Source organism: Delphinus delphis, chromosome 16, assembly GCF_949987515.2.
Source record: "Delphinus delphis chromosome 16, mDelDel1.2, whole genome shotgun sequence".
Classification (NCBI taxonomy): domain Eukaryota; kingdom Metazoa; phylum Chordata; class Mammalia; order Artiodactyla; family Delphinidae; genus Delphinus; species Delphinus delphis.
In genome coordinates, this window is record NC_082698.1 from 27273446 (window position 1) to 27293455 (window position 20010).

A 20010-nucleotide genomic window follows, 5' to 3' on the forward strand; every position below is an offset into this window, starting at 1 on the left:
GGGCGTGGGGGTCAAACAAGTTCCCATAATCTTTATCCAGCACACTCATCATTTTCTAAAAACAAAAATTTTTTTTTTAATTTTTTTCTTTGGGTTTGTACAAGAAATTTACAATGTGAAAAATATACAAGTGAAAACAAGGCCATAAACCTGGGTGTTGGGGAGGGGCCACTTGGTCACAAATACAAATAAACAAGACATTTCTGAGTTCTTCCTTTGGTCTGACTATAGCCCCCTTACCCCAGGAGAGAGGCTGCAGAGCTGGAACCTGGGGATCAGACCCCGCTCCCAGCCCTGTCCCCCAAAACGGGCAGGGTGGGGGCAGGCACATCTGGAGCAGCTGGCGCTGTTTGGCTCGCTCTGGCTGTGTGATGGGGAGAATGTGGAGATGAGGGAGCCCCTTCCTCTTCCCAGCCCCCTGGCTGGGTGGGCTGGAATGCTGGGGGTGAACGGGGTTGGCAGAGTGGCAATGGCAGTAGTTGGTGAGTGAAATAGGCTGAGTGAGTAGGAGCCTCGGGGTGACAGTGAACACAGGGACCTTCAAGGAGTCTGATCTTGCTCATCCAAATCACAGGGCAGCCCTGAGTCCTTGAAAGAGGCCCAGAGGCCTGGATCACAGGGGACAAGTGGCCCTGGGGCCCTCCGACTTCGGGGCCCTCAGTGGATCTGAGGCTACCATCTGCATTCAGTAGACCTCCCCGCAGAGCTGGATGCCAAGGCCCTAGATTTCGGTGGCAGTGATCTCCTCCAGGCAGATGCAGGGAGCTGGCTCCGCCAGGCCCAGGTCCGCGAGTTCCCGGGCCTCCAGCTCCAGGCTGAGCTGCTGCAGCTCCTGCTCCAGCTGCCGGTTGCGTCGGTACATCTGGATGTAGTTGTGCTGCAGCTGCTTCTGGTAGCGGATCACCTGCTCCTTCTCCGCCTGCCAGGCCAGCCGCTCCTCCTCGAAGCTGTCCCGCTGCTCCTCGCCTCGCCGCCGCTCCCGCTGTAGCTCCGCCCGGAGCCGCTCCACCTGGGCCCGCAGGCTGCCCCCAACCCCAGCTGCTGCCCGCTGTGCCTTGGCCTCATCACTCTCTGCCAGGAGGAACGGGTCAGCAGTGGCAGGAGGCACAGGGGGTTCCCGGAGGCCGGCCGCCTCGGTGTCCAACTGCCCAGCTTTCTCCCGCAGCCGCTCAGCCTCCTGGCGGTGCCGCTGCAGCTCCTGGGAACAGGCCTCCAGCTCCAGCTCCCGTGTTCGGGCCGCCTCCTGGAGGCCCCGTGCCCGGCCCTCACTGACCCGCAGTGCCGCCCGGGCCTCCCGCAGCGCCACTCGCAGGGCCACCAGCTCGCTGCCCTTCTGCACCAGCTCTGCCTGAGATTCCTTCAGTTGCTGCTTCAGGAGCGAGATCTCGCCTGACTTCTGGCACACCTGGGGGTGGGAGATAGTCAGAAAGGATGGTGAGAAGTGTTCTCCCAGGGTGTCAGGCCCTGACATCATGCTGGGCATTTAGGGAGAGGTGGTTTGATCATTACACCCATTTTACTGATGGGGATAATGAGACAGCTATTAATTGGCTACGGTGGAATACAGACCCAGATGTTTTGCTTTCAAAGCTGGGGTCTTTAAACCATCACAAAGCAGTAGCGCCCTGGGGACTGGGTGGTGGCGGGTTTGGTAGGAGTGGAAGTAACTGAGGGCAGTGCCCACATTTCCAGTTGAGAGGCACTACAGTATCCTGGTGAAAAGCAGAGACACTGGAGCCAGACTGCCTGGGTTCAGACCTCAGCTCAGCCACTGACTAGGTGTGATCTCTGGCTCTAGCCTTTCTGGGTCTCACTTTCCTCACCTATAAAATGAGGATATTAACAGCACCCACTTCACAGGGTTGTTACGAGGATTAGAGGATACACTCTACATTACACGCTTAGAATAGTGACTGTTGAGCAGTAAGCACTACATTCTCATTCTTATTATGGCGGGAAGGCAGTGGATAGGAACGTTACTGGCTACGTGCGCACTTAGACCAGACCAATGAGGAGACCAAATGTGGAGGCCCAAGAAGACCCGCACCCAGAAAGGGAGGTCAAAGGGGGAGCCTCATCTCACAAAGGTGAGGAAGGGGAGGCCCTCTGGGGGTGGCAGGTGAGGGGGTGTGGCTGGGCCCCTCCTTTCAAGGCTTACCCACTCCCCACCCCCACCCCCACCCCCCTGCCAAAGGCCCTGCTCCCTGCCCATCCTGGTCTGGCCCACCTCCCACTTGGTCTCCTCCAGCCGTGGCCCGAGCTCCCGCTGCTCCCGCTCGAAGGTGGCGCAGCGCCGCTCCAGCTGCTCACGTTCCTGCAGCAGCTGTGCAAAGTCATCCTGCAGCTGCCGCTTCTCCTGCTGCAGCTGGAACACCTGAAGCTGCAGCAGCTGTTGGGCCCGCTGCGCCCGCTGCGCCTGGGCCATGCCGTCCTCTCGCAGGGCCTCGCGCTGCCAGTGCCGCTGCCGTTCCTCGTACACCTATGGGCGAGAGGGTAGGCCTGGGTCCTGGTGGCTCCCCCAAACCTCAAGCCCTGGCCACCCCCAGCTCCCCAATCACCGACTGCCCTGGCTCCCGTCCTGGGCTCAGGGAAGGTAGATTCCATTCAATAATTACAATAATTACAATACCAACAGTAGCAGCTACTTTTATGAAAAGCGACACAACAACAACAATAACAGCAAGCACTTCCCAGGTGCCAGGCATTAGTCTAAGCACTTTACACCCTTCACCCTACTTACTCTTCATGATAACCCTGAGGCCAGGAATATCCCCATTTATAGATGAGGAAACCGAGGCTCAGTACAACTAAGTAACTTGCTCAAGCCTGAAGGACAGTAAATGGTGGTGCTGTGTCAACCACTCTACAGTGTAAGCCAGACAGCTGGGGTGGGGATGGGGTCACAGTGCAATAGCCCGACACCTGCCCCTCAGCACAGACAGAAATGCTTCTTGTATTCCCAGCACCTGTGGATGTCCTGCCATGCCACCCCCGTCACTGCCACTGACCACACCCGGCACATGGTCACCTCGCTCTCGTCCAGACTGTCCCGCAGCTGCTGCAGCTCTGCCTCCCGGTCTCGGAGCTTTCCTTCCAGGACACAATGCAGCAGGGCCTCATCCGAAGGGGGTGGAGGGGGTGGAGGCGGTGGCGGGGAGCGTTCCCCACAAGAGCTGCTGTCAGGGGAGGCCCGGGGACCGCTGCCCAAGAGCCCCCCGGCCATGCGGCCCCCCAGGGAGCCTGTGCTCTTGCTGGAGGAAGATCGGCCGCTGTCTGAGTGGGAGGGCCCAGTGGGGGCCCCTCGGGCTGGCCCAGGCAGTGCCCCCCGCCCAGGGCCGTGGGAAGGCAGGTGCCCGCCTGGGGAGCTGGTGGCTGGCTCTGCACCCCCGGTGCTGTAAGTGGGCAAGCTGGACAGTGAGTTTCGGCCGGAGTCGGATAGAGTTCCCGATGGACAGCTGCTGGCCCAGCCACTCAGGGTCAGGGGTTTGTCGGCAGCCGAGGAGGAGGAGGAGGAGGAGGAGGAGGCAGGGCCCCCAAACAGCTGCGTTAGGCTGCCTTGGCTTCCTGACAGTCCGGCAGCCCGAGGACCCAGGAAGCTAGGTAGGGATGGTGCCCCTCGAGGTTTGGGCAGCACTGGCTTGAAGGCTGTTGGGCGGATCACAATTTTCTCCATGTTCTGAAATGAGGTGCCACTTGACAATGGGGATGAGGCCGCCCAATCTTTCAAAGCCCTTATCATACTCCCTGCCCTCCCATCCGGGGTCCCCAATCCCCATATACTAATAACAATTGCTCCCACTGGCTGAGGGCCTCCTGAGTGTCAGCTTTATGTCAAGTAATTTAAAACGTTCCTCTCAGATCATTACAGCAGCCATACAAGCAAAATATTATCACTATCTCGTCCACAGATGAGGAAATGGAGGCTCAGCAGAGTTACGGGCCTTGCTCAAATTCAAACACATTGTTTTAAGTATAAAACAGTATTTCTAAGCAGCTAACACTTATCGAGTACATATTACGTGCCAGGCACTAGGCTAAACACTTTACACACATGATTAGATGTAATTCTCCCAACAATCCTGTAGGAGTTGACCTATTACCTCCATTTTACAGATATAGGAACTGAGACTCAGAAAGGTTAAATGACTTCTCTGAGGTCATACAACCAGAATGAGGCAGAGTTGGGATGAGAACCCAGGTCTGGTGAATCTGGAGCCCACACTCCTCCCTCTAAATAGGTCTCCTAATTTTGGCTTCTCCAGGGGACCCCTGATTCCACCCAGGCCCCAAAGAAAGGGCTGGTCCTCACCTTCTCCAGCTTTCCGGAGACAGGGATGAGCTTTGGTGGGGGACCACGGAGATGGGCATTGCGTGCCCGCTGCTCTCGGGCATCTTCGATGTCACTGCTTGGGCTGGGGGGTGACTCTGTCCGGAAGTCTTCATTGACGTAGGTAAAGTTGGTGCCAGGGACAGCCTTCCTGGGGGGCACAGCTGGGCACAGCGGCTCCTGTGCCTCATAGCCACCCTGCAGCAGCCCATCCTGCTGGCGGAAGAAGGTGGGCCCAGGGGGACCGTGATGGCGGGGAGGAGCCGGCCCCCCAGGGCAGGGCCGGCCTGAGATGAGGCTGCTCACGCTGCCCATGGCTGGAGCTTGTGGGGCAGTGGCGGCCTCAGGAGCGGGCTCCAGTGGCACTGGCAGCGTCTGCACAATGGCCATGGCAGCAGAGGCTCAGGCCTGGCCAAGGGCCTCCAGGGAAACCTGTGAGCAGGGCAGTGGTGTCAGTGTCTCCATCTTGAGCTCCCTCCCTATATAAGGTCTCGAGTTCCTCCTGGTCCTTTGTCCCAGGTCAAACAGCCCCCTGACATCAGTAACAAACAACGATACCCTCCCCGCAAGGCATCCTCTCCGAGTCTTGGCAAGAACCTCAATTATCCCTGGGCCCCAGGCCACTGCCCAATTCTGGTCTAAACATGGCTGAGGACTGAATCTACCAAGCAGGGATGATGACGGAATGGGGCCCCACAGAGGCCAGGACTCAAGTTAGGGAGGGAGCCCTCTCTACCAGCTCCCAGCACCAGTCCTTGGTCCCCTGGGACAGGTGGCCTCATTAGAGGCAGTCTGGGCAACCTCAGGGGTGCAGTCAGCAACTCAGATGGTAATTAGGAAACAAAGAGCTAAGGCCAGGCAGTGCCCAGCCTCCCCCAGCTGGGCCTCAGTTTCTCCCAGACAGACAGGCGGCAAGGGTGGAGCTGGTCAAACAAGAACTCAGAGCTCTTAGGGAGCCCACAGGTACCCTCTGGGGTCTCCTGCCTCCAAGAGGTGGATGCAGGCTCATGCCTGTTTCCATGACAACTAGCCTCACCACACCCAATCAGTCGGGCCTAGAGAAGCCTACACAGACCCACTGCCAACCCCTATGAAACCTTCTAGCTTTGGACATTCCCCATTGTAACCCCAAGGGGATAAGGATAGAAGCTCTACCATCACCTCTGGCAGCTGCTCCAAGATCTCATTTCCCTGGAGCCCAGGGAAGAGGGCTCCACCTCCCCAGGCCCTGCTCCTTCCTGGAAGGGGACAGCAAGTCTCCACCCGGAACTCCCTCCCCAGTCCTGAGGCTGAAGACCAGGACTCAGGCATCTGCTGAAGTCATCATGCAGAACGGGAGCCAAGAAGTGGACAGAGAATTGCGTAGGAGTAGGAGTGTATGCATCTTACTTATTTGTGTGTGTGAAACTGTGTGTACAAGAGCATGAATCTGAGCACTGTGTTTGAAAATATCATGAATGAATGTGTGAGTATATATGTTTGGATAGATGCATTAGTACATTCAGATATACATGCATATGTATGTGAACTCATATGTGCATATCTTACAAAAGTGTGTGTGTAAATAGGGTGTCTCTCTCAGAAAGTATGTGAAAGTCACAAACGCATACATAAGTGAATTTGTGGTGTATGACTGTGACTATGTGACAGAATATGTTTGGTTAGATGTCCATTCATATATACGTGAGTTTATGTATCTTACACAAGTGTGTGAGTAGGAAATGAGGGTGCACAAGTGTGTATAGAGCACCGTGTGTGCATGGGAGCATGTGAGAGAGAGGGTGAGAGCCTGGGTGGCACGCAGGGCCAACTGGGTGAGTGGGAGCCTGGTTTTTGTCACTCACTGGATTGTGGGGAGAGGAGAGACACGTTGAGTCTTTGCTTGATCTGCTCTCCTTCATTCTTGCGTGTGTTCCGTTAAGTCCGCCCCCACCCCCCCTCCCCGCTCAAGTCAGAAGATCTGGAGAACCAGGGAGGTGTCCAGACTGAGGAAGGAGGAGCTGGGAGCTGGGGGTCGGGGTGACTGGTGTCCACGGAGCAGGGGCAGGGGCTGAGTCCACCCCACAAGCGCCAGCCCTGAGCAAAGCCAATGGAACACCCCCTCCTCTGCCCTCTCCCAGACCACTCCAGGGTCTGGAGGAAACAGTGGGGAAGGGGCTTCTTAGGGGGCCATGGGGGCTGGCATCTCTGTCTCCATTTCCCCACTTCCGTGAGCACAGAGAAAGTGGAAACTGAGGGGAGGAGACAGAGATTCAGACAGGGACCCAGAAGACAAGAGACAAAGACTGAGAGAGGCCCCAGGGTCAGGCAGACCCAGTGAGCCGGGGTCCCTGCGCGCCACGGAGCCAGGAGCCCCTAAACCCAGAAGAGACACTGAGCTGGGCCCTGAGAGCCAGACACCCAGGGAGCCAGCGCCAGGCGTCTGGAGAGCCAGGCCCAGCCAGCCCGGCTCCTGCTCTTGAAGCCCGAGAGAGAAGGAGGGGCAAGTGGAGGCTCCATTTTGAGAAGTGCGTTTGTGGCTGTAGGAAGGGAACCCCCAGCTCTCCCCAACATCCTTGAGGAACCGCTCCGGCACAGCACACACTCCCCCCGCCCAGTGGGGACTACTGAGGGCTGGGTCCAGCCGGGGTCCGAGGGAGGTCTGGCCGAGGTCCGAGCTCCCACAGACCTGTTTTGAGGGCAGAAGAGTTCGGGAAAGTCTCCCCCTCACCAAACTCCAAGGACCATCCAGCGGGATCAAGTCTGGGATCACGAGTTGCCATTCCGAGACCGGAAGCCGGGAGCCCCCAATCCACCCTCCGGAATCCATCCCCCTCCGACCCCCGCCGCTTCCATAAAGTGGGGGCAGCTGTAGAATGCCGCCTCCCCACGGGACCTCGGCCGTGCATAAGTTGGGGTCACCCCCAGGTCGCCTCCCAGCCCCGGCCCCCCCTCACCTCCACCGCGCTGCTCCATGCTCAGCCCCGGGCCGCCCCCAGCGCTCCACAGGCGCGCCGACCGGCTCCAGCCCGCGCGCCGCTACTCGGAGCGGCCCGGTCCGGCCCGGCCCCGCCTCCGGGGAGCCCCCGGCCCGGCCCGGCCCAGGCCCCGCCCGGCCCAAGTGGGCGGTGCAGCGCGGGGGAGGGTCCGAGGGGCGACCCCGCCCCCGGGGCGCGGATAAGCGTAGGCACCCCGTGTCACGCGTGTCCGGCGAGGCGCACGCACGCAGGGGCTACGTAGCGGGACTCAGATTCCCTCCCTCCGAGGCGCCGCGGCTGTGTGTCTGGAGGCTCGGTCGGCTCAGGACTAGGCGGCAGTGGGTCACCCTGTACCCCTACCCGAGCCCCGGGGCCAGCGGCTGCTGATCATTGTTCGAGCACAAAGGGCCAGGCGCCGCGGCGGCCGCCCTTCCCCCTCCGCTCCTCTGGTCGATGCCAACCCCGCCCCCCCACCCCCAACACACTCTCCGGCTTCGGAGTCCAGAGAGGGAGGCCGAGGGTCAGCTGCCCCCCACGCTGGGCCCTGCGCCCCAGCACAAGTCGGGGGCCGAGGTTTGGTGGGTGCTTGCCCCACCCGCAGCGGGTTGGAAGAGGCACGCTTGGATTTGCGGAGGCGGCGCCACCTAGCGGCCTATTCGGAGAACACACCCAGTCACCCCAACCTTGGGGGGTCCCTACCCGACTCCCCAGCACTGTGCCCTCTCCCACTGGAGCCCAGGCCTCCCCCGAGCGCGGCTCTGTGCTCCCCAACCTTCCCTCCGAGTCATTTGCTAAGAGAGAAGTCATTGATCGAGAGGCAGCCCCTGAACCCCCAAAAGTCACTGGGGTGAGCTGGTCCAAACTTACAGGCCAAGCCTACACGAGCCTCACAGCCGACAACATTCCACTGTCTTCTCAGGGTCAGGGATATTCTCACCCTCTGGCAAACAACACTGTCTTAACACCCACACGATCTTTCCCATATTCAGTCTCACACAGCCACAATCACACAGTCTGTCTCGTCCATCACAAGGTTCCATGTCCCTTCTTTCCATAATCTTCAGGCCAACTCACAGAGATACACTCGGTGTCACACGCCTAGTTGTGCACAAACTTTCACAGCTCGAGTTCCTTCGCACCCAGTCACAATCTTAAATACACTTCGTCTCCTAAGTATGTTTCACACTGACAGTCTCATTCACAGTCACAAAGACAACTTCTTACACATACACGTTGTATTTCACAAACATTTTAACACATAGACTTGCCCGTAGGGGTCTCTGTGACCTAGTCAGGTCAGCTGATGCCCGCACCCCTGGGCAAGGACAGCCTCCTGCCCCCTAACCCCGCCCCCCAGGGCCAAGGCCCGCCGGAGCTCCTCCGCCCCAGGAAGGAGCATTCCCCCCCTTCCAGGCCACAGCCCTGGCCGGCTCTCAGCTCTATTTTTAGCTCTATGGAAAGGGTTGTTTTTCTTTCTTTTTCCCTGTAAAGGGAAACATAGCCCAGCCACCCTCAGGCTCACCCTAGACCCTCAACCTTACAAGAACAGACTGAGCCCCCCCTCCCCCGTGGAGACCCCCTCTGCTGGCCTTACCCTGATCCCAGCCTCCTGGGACACCAGGAGCCTCCTCCCCTTTCTGGCAGCCTGCCCAGAAGCTCCGGCAGCAGCTGGGCTCAGCGAGTGTGTAGAGGTGGGGGGTGGGGCAGGGAGGGAAGCCGAGGGCCGCTGCCCACTACCTCATTCCCTGGGGGGAGGGGGGCCGTCCTCCCTTCTACCAGAGGGAGATAGGCCCACTCTGGTATTGAGGTGATGTGTACGCTCATGCATCCTCTGGGGAAGGGGGACTCCCACTCTTGCATGAGTGGGCCTTCTGCTTCTACTTTGGGGGTAGGAGCTCCCAGTTCTGCAAGGAAGAGTGGTAGTAGGAAGGGGACCCACAGGCGCTCCCGCAGCTGCTCCCTGGGCTGGAGGACCGGGCGGGGGCTGCTGTACACTGCCATCCAGAATAGCACCCCCTTCAGGGATACTTTCAGGGATGGGGGCACCATGTTCCGGAGAAGGAGGACGAGGAACCCAGGTAACCCCACCCCAGCGCAACAGTCTCTGGTCCTCCTGCGCTACCCCAACTCCAGGGGGCGTTGTGTTCCCATTCCTGGGGGAGGGCTGATCACCTCCAGGAGGAGAATGAAATACAGCCCGGCAAGATACCTGGCAAACTTGCTGAGTACCGCGGAGGGAGGTTCCCGCCCCGAGGCTGGGGTGGGGGGAGGACAGCCCGCTGGTGGGCGAAGCGATCACGTGCTCAGCGCCTGTTTACGTCTTAGTCTTCACCTGCGGGCGGCAGGGAAGCAGGAGCCTCCGGAGGTGTCCCACCCGGCCCGCCCCCATCCGCGGTCACTGGGCGGCTCTTTCCTCCCACCCCCATCAAGTACGCGACAGCAGCGCGCCCTGCCCGCTGGGGGGTCCTCGCGGGCCAGTGGCGCTGCTCCACGGACTACTAGCGTTAACTCACTGGGCGCGTCCGCCCCGGAATGCACGTGTGTTCGTGTGTCTCCAGTACGCGTGTGTGTCTGTGTGCGCGCGTGTGTGGGCCCGTCAGTGTGAGTTTCCGTGTAGGTTCCCTGTTCAGACTCCTGGCCTGCGGCCCCCGGACCGGGGACCCCCCTCCTCAACCCCAATTCCCAGCTTCCCCAGATCGGGAAAGTTCGCTCCGGGGCGGTGTGCGGCAGGCGAGAGTTCCTGCACCTCCGCGGCCCCACCACTCACTCACCCAGCGCCACCTGCACCGCCGTTCCAGCTTCCGCCCGGCTTCTGCTCCAGAGCCGGTACCTCCTTGCCGCGGACCCGCCGGCTCCCAAGCCTGCTCCCGGTTGCGGACTCCGAGCGCCCGCCCGGCCGGGCTCGGTGGAGCGGGGCGGGGCGGCTGAGGCCGCGCCCCCGACCCCGGCAGGGGAGTGGTTTGCGCAGCACCCCCTCAACAGCCGACCCAGTACCCAGCCCAGCTGTGGCTCGACGGTGGCCCGAGACTGCTCCTCTGGCCTCTGACTTCACAGCTTACTGGATTTGGCTTTTGACTTACGAAGGGGCCAGTGGCGCGACAGCCAAGCTAAGCTACCTGGCTGCGCTAACCAAGTTGGCTATAGGGCTTTACTGCCACCCTCCTCTGCTTTGTAGGGAGCCCACCCTGGTCCACTCTCAGCCCACCCCCCAGACACAGGGGAAACCCCTGGGAATCAGACAAAGAAGGCTCGGGTTTCACCAAAACAGACCCCGCCCTTCCTCACACACACCTCGGGGCTGGGGCTGCCCGAGCAGAACCAGCGTCTCCCCCTCCCCTGGAGTAGGTGTCTGCCCAGGTGAGCAGGCTTGCCAGTTCTGGCCCCTACGGAGTATGGCCAGGCTTCTCTCAGGCTCATAAAGTTCCACCCACAGGCACAAACAGGAAGTTGACCTGTATTGCAGGGAGGCACAAAGGGCTCCCACCCTCCATGGCACTCAGGCAGCCTGTGATGTCTACAGGTATCTGGGCCATATTTGCAGCCTGAGTACCTGGGCAGCAGGAGTCCTGTGAGTTTAGTCCCTTCTCAAACCCATTCCCAGTAAAGGGATGGAGGACCAAGGCTGCCCCTCACAGGCAAGTGTGACAATGAATCGAGGACAAGGCTGCAAATGCAGCTGGACTCTGCTGGGCCAGGCTCTTCCTCAGCTCTCAGGAAGATTCTTAATGTCCAGCTGGGCACAGGCAATTTGCCTCAATACACTCTGGCTACGTACAGGGACAGTGACTCTCAGGGATCTTACACAGGACCCAGGGATTAACGACTGCTTTCTAGGTTCCAGGGACTCCTGAACACACTTTGGGCTAATTTTGATGTGAGGAGTTTAAGGCAGGTGTGGAATGGAAGGTGTTTGTATAGGGGGTGGGGCTGGGGGAACATTAGCTTCCCCTCTCCCCCATTCTGGTTTGTGCAGTGTGGGGGGTATCTGCTAGGAGGGTGGGGCAAGACAAGCAAGTGTGTATCTATCCCTCTAACTCCAATTCACACAGAGACCTCACAAAAGTCCCCTAATGGAAATCCCTAAAGGATTTCCTGAGAACACACCAGGCATCCTAGGGAGACCAGAATATGGAACCCACATCCTTATAGGTAGGACTGACCTGGTGGTGTGCATCTGGAAGGCATGGCTGATGTTCAACGTTATAGACCCTGGATGAGGCCTAGACCAGCCAGCGGCTGGGAATGATTACTGCAGGATTAGGAGGCCTGGCTCCAGCCAGTCTGGGAGAGACCCCCAAGAAGGGAGGCCCTGGAAGAGGTCCCCCCTCCCTCCCCCCCAGAGAACAGCTTTGCTCCAGGGTGTTTCAGGAGACAATTGTAGCCACAATTCTCACACACCACAGACCAGAGAGACCCCAGACCATTCCACAGGGTTCCAGAGCCCCCTCTTAGGTTGACAGGGAAACCTTGATAAAGCAGCCCTGCTTTCAGGAAGCAGGAACCCCACTGACCCCACCACCCTTTACAAAAGGCTTCTCCCCAGCCCCCTTAGAACATCTTGCATTCTCATCACGCTTGCAGGCAAATCTAAAGGGAAACAGACTTTAGGATATCAGAGGAAGTGAGATGGGAAAGTGTCACCATTTAGCAATATTTCTTTAAAAAAATTTTTTTCATTAGAAGCAGATTTCTTTCTTTTTTAAAATATTTATATATTTGGCTGCACAGGGTCTTAGTTGCAACAGGTGGGATCTTTATTTTTTAATTGCGGCATGTGGGATCTAGTTCCCTCACCACGGATTGAACCCGGGCCCCCTGCATTGGAAGCACCAGAGCCTTAGCCACTGGACCACCAGGTAAGTCCCTTAGCAATATTTCTGACAGGTCTCTGGGTAAGTTATCTTACAATCTCCGGCAGGGTTTCTTAAAAATGAGGAGTCCTTCAGCCATAAAAAGAAATGAAATTGAGTTATTTGTAGTGAGGTGGATGGACCTACAGACTGTCATACAGAGTGAAGTAAGTCAGAAAGAAAAACAAATACCGTACGCTAACACATATATATGGAATCTAAAAAAAAAAAAAAAAAAAGGTTCTGAAGAACCTAGGGGCAGGACAGGAATAAAGATGCAGATGTAGAGAATGGACCTGAGGACACAGGGAAGGGGAAGGGGAAGCTGGGACAAAGTGAGAGTGGCATGGACACATATACACTACCAAATGTAAAATAGCTAGCTAGTGGGAAGCAGCCGCATAGCACAGGGAGATCAGCTCGGTGCTTTGTGACCACGTAGAGGGGTGCGATAGGGAGGGTGGGAGGGAAATGCAAGGAGGAGGAGATATGGGGATATATGTATACATATAGCTGATTCACTCTGTCATACAGCAGAAACTAACACACCATTGTAAAGCAATTATACTCCAATAAAGATGTTAAAAAAATAGGTTCTGCATTTTTAAACAAGAGCCCCAGTTCTGACACACACTAACATAAGAGAAAAGCTGAGAGGGTACAAGAAGAGGGAAATGTATGGGGTGGGTGGGGGGTGGCCAGATAAGAATATGCTGAGCTTGGGTCCACGAAGAGAGGTCAGTGAGTGGCTCATGTCACAGAGGTACAGCTGGTCAGGCAAAGCCTTAGGCATGGGGCCCAGTGATCCGCACCTCTGCCAGGGATCACATGGAGATCCTCAGGGAAGACAGATAAAGAAGCACCATCCTGTCTTCCCTAGGCCACAAAGAGATGTAAGGGTGTGCATGCATGAAGACCCTTTAATACCCCTGCTTTCTTGGGAGTGCGCAGCTCAGACAGGGTGGGGGAGGGGACCTATCTGCTCCCAATTCAAAGTGAGAGGAAAATCCAGTTAAAGACTGGGGTGACACCCAGTGGTCAAATAAGAAAAAGCACAGAAACAAAGGCAATGGAAACTTTTTTCAGTAAAACTGGAAAAGGCTCTACGACGTCATGATCGCAGCCACTCCAGCAGTCCAGGCAGCATACCACGGAATGAGTGTCCAGGTGGCAGGCACCCTGGGCTAACAGCTCCCTTCCGTGGCTCTCTTCCAGGCTTCCACCCGTGTGGCTGTCCCTGGTATTATAAGGGCTGAGCACCTAGATCCAATGGTAGTAAGCACTACCTCAGGGCAGGCTCCAGAGTGGGGAGCAGAGGAGATTGGTATCCACCATGTCGCCCCTTGGCTCTGAAAGCCTGGGCTGGAGTTTTGGCAAGAAGTCCCCTATCCCCTTTCCAGCTTCCCCACTGCTTTTACCTCAACTTGCTCATTCCCACCTCAGGGCCTCTGTATTTACTTTTCCCTCTGCCTGGACTCCTTTCTCCAGATGTTCACATGGCTCAATCCTAGTTCTTCAGAGGCCCCAGCTCAAATGTCCTCTGCTCAGAGACACCTTTTCAGATCTTAATCTAAACTAGCCTGTAAGCATTATCACATTACTGTATTTTTTCCTCTAGAGCATTTTTCACTATCTAAAACTATGTTTTGTATGTATTTGTTCATTGCTTATCTTGTCTCTTCTACCACATTACAGGTTCTGTGGAAGCAGGGACCTCATCTGTCTTGTCAGTGCTATATTCGCAGGATGCAGAACAAAACCTGGCACACAGCAGGTTCTCAAATATTTGCTAAATTGAATTCTCTTGCAATGAAACCCTGCCCTAGGCTAGGCCCCTCAGATTGAGAAGGGCCCATAGGTCACAACTACAGGACAGAGGCAGCCCTAGCAGAGGACTAAGAGTCTCTACCCCAGCCTGTCCTGGTAGGCTCATTTCAGCATCCAGCTCTGCAATGCCTTCACCTTGAAGGCTTGGAGAGGTCTGGCTTGTTGGGGTTGGGGGCCTGGTCAGAGTGAGTCTCAGAGATCTGGGGCACAGCCCCCTTTTTGCCAGAAGAGGGCTTTTTGGCCACTAGCCCATTGTCATCCTTGATCTTCTTGAGCCGGGCCTTGCTCTTTGGTGGTATGGAGAAGGTGAGAGAGCTCTTGTTGAATTCAAGTGGGAAGACACCTACGTCTCCATCAAAGCGGTTCTTGGACACCTGTAGATACCGTTTCCCTGGTCCAGTTACCAGCCTCCTGTCCTGCAGGATCAGAACATTGTCTGCTTCCTGGCTTGCCTGGGGGATAAGGGGCAAAAGGAGGAAGGAGCAGTGAGAAGACGCATGAGAGAACCACAAAGGAAGGTTGAGGGTGCAGGGAGGAATAGCAAAAATGGGGGAAGGGAAAAGTACTTCCCCCATCACCAAAGCTCTTTGAACTACTGACCAGAATGCTGGGGCCACTTGAGCCTTTTAGTTCCCTGACAACCCTGTTGCTGTCCCAGATTGTGTACATGCTGTTCCCTCTGCTGCTAACATTTCTGGCTCCACAGCTCACTCAACCCGAGTTCCTTATCATTTAGGTCCTGGTCTAAATGTTACACTTCATCAGAGAGACCATTCTTGATCCCTGTAAATAAAAAAGGCACTACCATCTTTCCATTTCTGTTATTCTCTCCCCCAGTTCCATGTCTGTTCCATTGTGGCACATAGTTTGTGTTCCTTGCCCTGTATTCCCCGTGCCCAGCCCAGGCTTGGCGTGTAATAGGCACTCAGTGTACCACTGGAAGCTCCAGGATCTGGCTGGTCCCGCTGCCCAGAAGGCCCTCCCACTTATTTGCTTATTTAACACCTGTTGTTGGACAAAACCCAACCCAACCTCTGTTGACACATCTTCTAGGAAGTCTCCCCCCAGGCTGACTCAGATGCCTTTTCTCTTTTCTCCCAACACCTGTGCCGCCTATCGTAGCGCTTATCATACTGAGTTGTAATCACTGTCTCCTTTTTTCCCTGTTTTTTTTTTTTGGATGCGCCACGTGGCGTATCGGATCTAAGTTCCCCAACCAGGGATCGAACCCGCGCCCCCTGCATTGGAAGCACGGAGTCTTAACCACCGGACCGCCAGGGAAGTCCCTCACTGTCTCCCTCTTTTCCCCATAGAATATGTGAGTTCCTGGAAGGCAAGCAGGGCAAAGGACCCACCATTATCAGCCTTGTATTCCAGCACATGTGTTCCTCATGTCATGGCCCCAGAGGCAAGCTGCCTCCTGCCTGTTCCAGATGGACAGTCAAGATGATTTAAGGCCGAATGAGGGCTGTCCCTGGTCACACCTGCCCCCTCTACTTTCCATAGCTTGAGCTCCTCTAAAGCCCACTTACTTTGGCTGAGCCAAAAATGGATGCTGTCTGTAGTTCTTTATCATCATCTTCCTTCCGGGGGTGAATGACCAGTGTCACATGGCAGCTACTGTCTGTGGCAAACTTCCGAAAAGCCCCGATGATATAGTCTTGAGCTGCAATCCTACCCAACAAAGAGGTTACCAGACACAGAAGGACAAGAACAGACACATACTCCTGATTCGTTAACATCTCCCCACAAACCACCACAACCTCACTCTACTTCCCTCTACCTAAGGACTCACACTTAAGTCCCTGTCCATACTTCCCACTACCACACCCCACACCTCTACAAAGACAGAAATACATATGGGATGGTATGCTCCTGCACATATGTCAGAAAACAAGAGTACAGTGTGTCTGCCCAGAGGCCAGCTCCCTGAGAAGATGTGTGTCTAAGTGGGTTACAGCTAGACAAGAGGAGGATGTCACCTGTCTGTGGACAGCTGCTCATGACCCATCATGAATTGCAGATTGTCGATAACCACATGACAAATGTCATACACGTAGACTGCATGTTGCATTGTGTCTATCACAGTCCTGGGAAGAGGCAGAGACAATGAATTCAAGAGTCAGTTACAAGTAATCTCCAGACCATGGCAGCCAGAAAACTCTGTTGGGAGTCTGTTCTCCCACCCTCCTATTCTTTGAAAGCTCCACACCTAGGAATCTCACCTGATGCTCTGTTGCCCATGAAAAGTCATGAAATAGAGGGGCAGGTCTTCAAAGCGGTCGGCCCACTCGTCATATTTGTCCAGTTGCTCTTCCAGTCGCCCCACAGCGAACTGTGTCAGCATGACCCGGGCTAGTCTCACGTTGCTGATCTCAAAGCTACCCCATAGCGTGTTCACTCCCTGGGTACACAAGTCCAGGGCATATTCACTGATGAATGTCGTCTTTCCACTGCCTGTCGGCCCTGCATGGGGGGTTGAACACAGACCCGGGTGAGGAGTAAAGCCCTACCGTTGAAACCAAGACAGGCAAGGAGCTTCAAAGTTGGGAGGGGAAGGCGCCTCTTCAACATTTACTGTAGCCCAAACCCACATGCTTCAGTCATCTGACCCTCTGCCCCCAAACCCGCCCAAGCAGTGATTTCCCAAAGGGTCACCTGTGAAGACTGTCAGCTCGCCCTTCCGATGTCCCTTCAAGAGACGATTGAGGTCAGGGAAGCGGCTCCAGCGAACGCCAGCTGCCTGCTCCACATTTGACAGTTCTCCTAGCACCTCCTCCCGAAGCTGCCGGAAAGACACGATAGACTTGTGCCAGGCAGGCAGGGCAGTACGCAGAATACGAGAAAGATTTAAGCCTTGGTTCAGAGCCTCCAGGGGAGAGGGCTGCTGGTCCCCAGGCCGCACCAAGGAGCATCGTTTGGGGTTCAGTTTTCGGGCGAACAGCTTGGCAGCTTCCCAGGACCGAAGGTCATCCCCCAGCCAGAGCACAATGCGTCGAAACTGTTCGAGGTAAGGAAGCAAGACAGGGGGTAAGCAGGCTGTTCCTCGGGGTAGGGCAAGGGTGGGCAGCCCTGTGGACTGGCTCAAGGCCAGGCTGTCCAGCTCACGACTCGTCAGCACCACCTCAACATCTCGACGACTGATCAGGGGTAACCCAAACAGGTTGTGGAAGGCACCAGGCTGGGGGATGGTGGTCTCCATATAGTGCACTCTGTCACCCTGGCCTTCGGCCCCTAGTAGCTTCAGGCCTCGTAATCCCAATCCTCCAGGGGAGAACCAAGGAAAGACAAGGCTGTGAGCAGGCCGCAGGTAGCGCACACTGAAACGCTTGAGTGTGTCATCTGTCACTTTGGTGAGGCCAAACATCACGCGAGCCAGCTGGGCCTCTTTTGGTTCAGGCAGCTCCCAGAGAGGTACGGCTCGGTCCCAGATCCTCTGGACCTCCTCACTGTCCTCAGCTTCTGGGGCCTCACTAAGCAGGACCCCTTCTCTGGCCCCATCCCCTCGCCCCTCCACGCTGGCCTGGAAGTCTTCCCAGCTCCCCTCAGCTAGGCTGGTCATGCAGAGAAAGCGGCCTGTGGTCTTGTCAATGAAGAGGCTGAAGGAAGTGGCAGCACCAGTCTCGTCCTTGAGCTTCGAGGCACCCACAAAGGGACTAGGTGCCCGCACGCAGCTGTGCCCATCCTGGAAGGGGATCCCATGGGCCCGCAAATATTGCCGGATTTCAGTTGCTGTTACAGGCAACACTGGTACCTCCAAGGCGGCGAGAGCCTCCTTCCTGTACCGTCTGCGAGGAGGGCCCACGGCCAAGCTTCGTGGCAGGCCCCTCCACCCCATCCACAGCCCACGTAGTGGCAGCAGGATACGGAGGGGGTACCCACTTCGGAGGAGGACCCACATTCCTAGTCAAACGGGGGAAGTCACTGCTTGAAATGCCTTAGGTGCCCGGTTCGGGTGCCTTCACTACTAGGTCAGACCCTAGGGATCCTGCACGCAGCTCTCTTCTCCCTCTGAATCCTCTTCAGCCCCTCTACATTGCCACTTCACATCTATGCCAGAGGACACGGCCCTTTCACGTCCGTGTCCCTTTGGCCGGTTCCCTACCTCTGAAGTCCTCCACAGCTGCTGCCCCCGCCGCCTCCCCTCCGCGCCGCCCCTCGCCGATGCGGTTTTTCTCGATCATCTCCTCGCCACTACCGCCCCTCCACTGCCCCTCCTCGTCGTCCTCATCTCTGCGGCCGCCTGCGTCCCTTCCGTAGTCCCTCTCCTCTGAGCCCCCTGCTAGAGGACCGCTCCGCCGCTCCTTCCCTCAAGGGGACACCAGGCAACCTGAGCGCCACTCCTTCGCTCCCGCCGAGCTCCGCGCTCAGAGGGACGCCCGCCGCGCCTCCGCCGCGTGGTTTTCTCGGCTCCACTGCTAGGAGCTCCGCCGCTCCTGACCCCGGCCCCGAGTCACCACTTTCCTCTTGCCCCTGTTGCCTGCAACATGGGTCACTCGCGCCACTAGCCACGACCTCGGAAACAAAACTGCCGCGGCGCCAGTGTTCCAGGAAGCGGAAGCCTCGGGTTAGTCCCGCCCCCACACTGAGAGGCCGGGCTCGACGGCTTCGGAGCTGCGGCCATGACGGCGCGCGGGAGCGCGAGCCGCTTCCTGACCAGTGTCCTGCACAACGGGCTGGGTCGCTACGTGCAGCAGCTGCAGCGTCTCAGTTTTAGCCTCAGCCGTGACGCGCCCTCGTCCCGCGGCGCCAGGTGAGCCGGGGAAGGGCGCGGACGTGCGACTCCATGCCGAGGTTGCCCCGGGTCAGGAGTCACCTTGCTCACCCTTCTCCGGTCCCTCAGGGAGTTCGTGGAACGAGAGGTGACCGACTTCGCCCGCAGGAATCCCGGGGTCGTAATATACGTGAACCCGCGGCCGTGCTGCGTGCCCAGAGTAGTGGCCGAATACCGTAAGTGGGGCCGGACGAGGGCTGGAGGGAGGCGTCGTGGGGCTCGGCGCGCTTCCTGCCACTCGTGTGACCCCTGACCCGCTTCCTTTTATCCCCACCTCCGTTCGGCCAGTTAACGGGTCTGTGCGCGAGGAGAGCATCCACTGCAAGTCGGTCGAGGAGATCGCCACGCTGGTGCAGAAGCTGGCGGACCAGTCGGGCTTGGACGTGATCCGCATCCGCAAGCCCTTCCACACGGACAGCCCTAGCATCCAGGGCCAGTGGCATCCCTTCACCAACAAACCGACAACGCTGGGCGGGCTGCGCCCTCGAGAGAGGTCCAGGATCCTGCCCCAGCCTAGCGGCTAACACAATGAAGAGTTGCTCCACCTACTCCAGCCCCAGGGTTTGGACTCTGACCCCAGTAGAGCCCCAGTAGAGGTGGTTCTTCCTTCTGGTTTGGTTCACGGGAGACAGATGGAGCCCACCAAAGGGGAAGCTGATGCCAAATCTTTTGCTTGGGATAAAGAAGAGCTGCCTGTTTCTTTTTGATGTACCCTGTGAGGGGCAGAGACTGTGAGTCTCCTAATTCTGATCCAGCTGACATCTCGGAAACCCGAGAGTCTTCAGATTTTACTGGATCTTCATTTCTTAAATCCAGATCTCAAATCACAGTGAGAGGATTTAAGGCTGGCTTCTGAAGAATCCCTTATGTCCTGTGTTTGCAGCCATTGACCAAGAGAGAGCTAGTACCTTGTACCCTGCTGTGAGCATGGCATTGGGCTAGGTCCTTTATATCTGTGAATGTTTGTGTGCAGATTAGAAAACTGAAGTTAATAAACTTGTCAAGGTCACACTTGAAGTCTACTTCAAAATATGCACATATTTAAACTATAATGCCATTTTTTTATCTTAAAACCAGAAGCAAAATGAATAATAACTCTTCAGGATGGTGTAGTATCAAAGGCCATGTGATTAATCTAGGCTTGACCCTTGGAGAGAGTGATTCTCAGGCCAACTGATAAATAGGCAGCATCTTCTAGGCTTAGCTAAAAATGAGGTGAGGGATGGGGGGAGATGGTGAGAAAAAGAGCCAGGAGGTAAAAACCTAGAAACTGTT

General features: G+C 56.8%; 3 protein-coding genes across 5 annotated transcripts; 1 reads left to right on the forward strand and 2 right to left on the reverse strand.

Moving 5' to 3' along the window:
* Positions 1 to 48: 48 nt before the first annotated feature.
* On the reverse strand, positions 49 to 10155 carry LZTS2 (leucine zipper tumor suppressor 2). 2 transcript variants are annotated; one of them, XM_060034233.1, is made up of 5 exons: positions 10056 to 10155; positions 4310 to 4759; positions 3029 to 3676; positions 2228 to 2479; positions 49 to 1405 (listed from the first exon to the last, which is right to left on the reverse strand). In XM_060034233.1, exons 2-5 carry the CDS (start codon positions 4715 to 4717, stop codon positions 722 to 724), a joined length of 1992 nt encoding a protein of 663 aa, XP_059890216.1. In that variant the 5' UTR covers positions 4718 to 4759; positions 10056 to 10155; the 3' UTR covers positions 49 to 721. The 2 variants fall into 2 exon arrangements, with proteins under 2 accessions (XP_059890216.1, XP_059890217.1); XM_060034234.1 differs by lacking the exon at positions 10056 to 10155 and adding an exon at positions 7264 to 7397.
* A 2244-nt stretch (positions 10156 to 12399) lies between these two features.
* TWNK (twinkle mtDNA helicase) lies at positions 12400 to 18052 on the reverse strand. 2 transcript variants are annotated; one of them, XM_060033607.1, is made up of 5 exons: positions 16620 to 18052; positions 16187 to 16418; positions 15944 to 16051; positions 15494 to 15635; positions 12400 to 14413 (listed from the first exon to the last, which is right to left on the reverse strand). In XM_060033607.1, the coding sequence occupies exons 1-5, from the start codon at positions 17860 to 17862 to the stop codon at positions 14093 to 14095; spliced, it is 2046 nt and encodes a 681-aa protein (XP_059889590.1). In that variant the 5' UTR covers positions 17863 to 18052; the 3' UTR covers positions 12400 to 14092. The 2 variants fall into 2 exon arrangements, with proteins under 2 accessions (XP_059889590.1, XP_059889589.1); XM_060033606.1 differs by having other exon boundaries at positions 16187 to 16427.
* Positions 18053 to 18548: 496 nt separating this feature from the next.
* MRPL43 (mitochondrial ribosomal protein L43) lies at positions 18549 to 20005 on the forward strand. The gene is given in 4 exon segments (XM_060034237.1): positions 18549 to 18714; positions 18805 to 18911; positions 19024 to 19220; positions 19223 to 20005. Coding segments are annotated over 4 exon segments (465 nt in total). The 5' UTR covers positions 18549 to 18583; the 3' UTR covers positions 19253 to 20005.
* Positions 20006 to 20010: the final 5 nt, after the last annotated feature.

Excerpts from the sequence above, each read along its gene's own strand:
- LZTS2 (XM_060034233.1), bottom strand. The coding sequence starts at position 4,717 with ATGGCCATTGTGCAGACGCTGCCAGTGCCACTGGAGCCCGCTCCTGAG. Across the intron at positions 3,677-4,309 it reads TCTCCGGAAAGCTGGAGAAG|AACATGGAGAAAATTGTGAT; the intron begins GTGAGGACCAGC and ends ACCTCATTTCAG. Across the intron at positions 2,480-3,028 it reads ACAGTCTGGACGAGAGCGAG|GTGTACGAGGAACGGCAGCG; the intron begins GTGACCATGTGC and ends TCTCGCCCATAG.
- TWNK (XM_060033606.1), bottom strand. The coding sequence starts at position 17,862 with ATGTGGGTCCTCCTCCGAAGTGGGTACCCCCTCCGTATCCTGCTGCCA. Across the intron at positions 16,428-16,619 it reads CGAGCTGACAGTCTTCACAG|GGCCGACAGGCAGTGGAAAG; the intron begins GTGACCCTTTGG and ends CCCCCCATGCAG. Across the intron at positions 15,636-15,943 it reads GAGCAGCTGTCCACAGACAG|GATTGCAGCTCAAGACTATA; the intron begins GTGACATCCTCC and ends TTTGTTGGGTAG.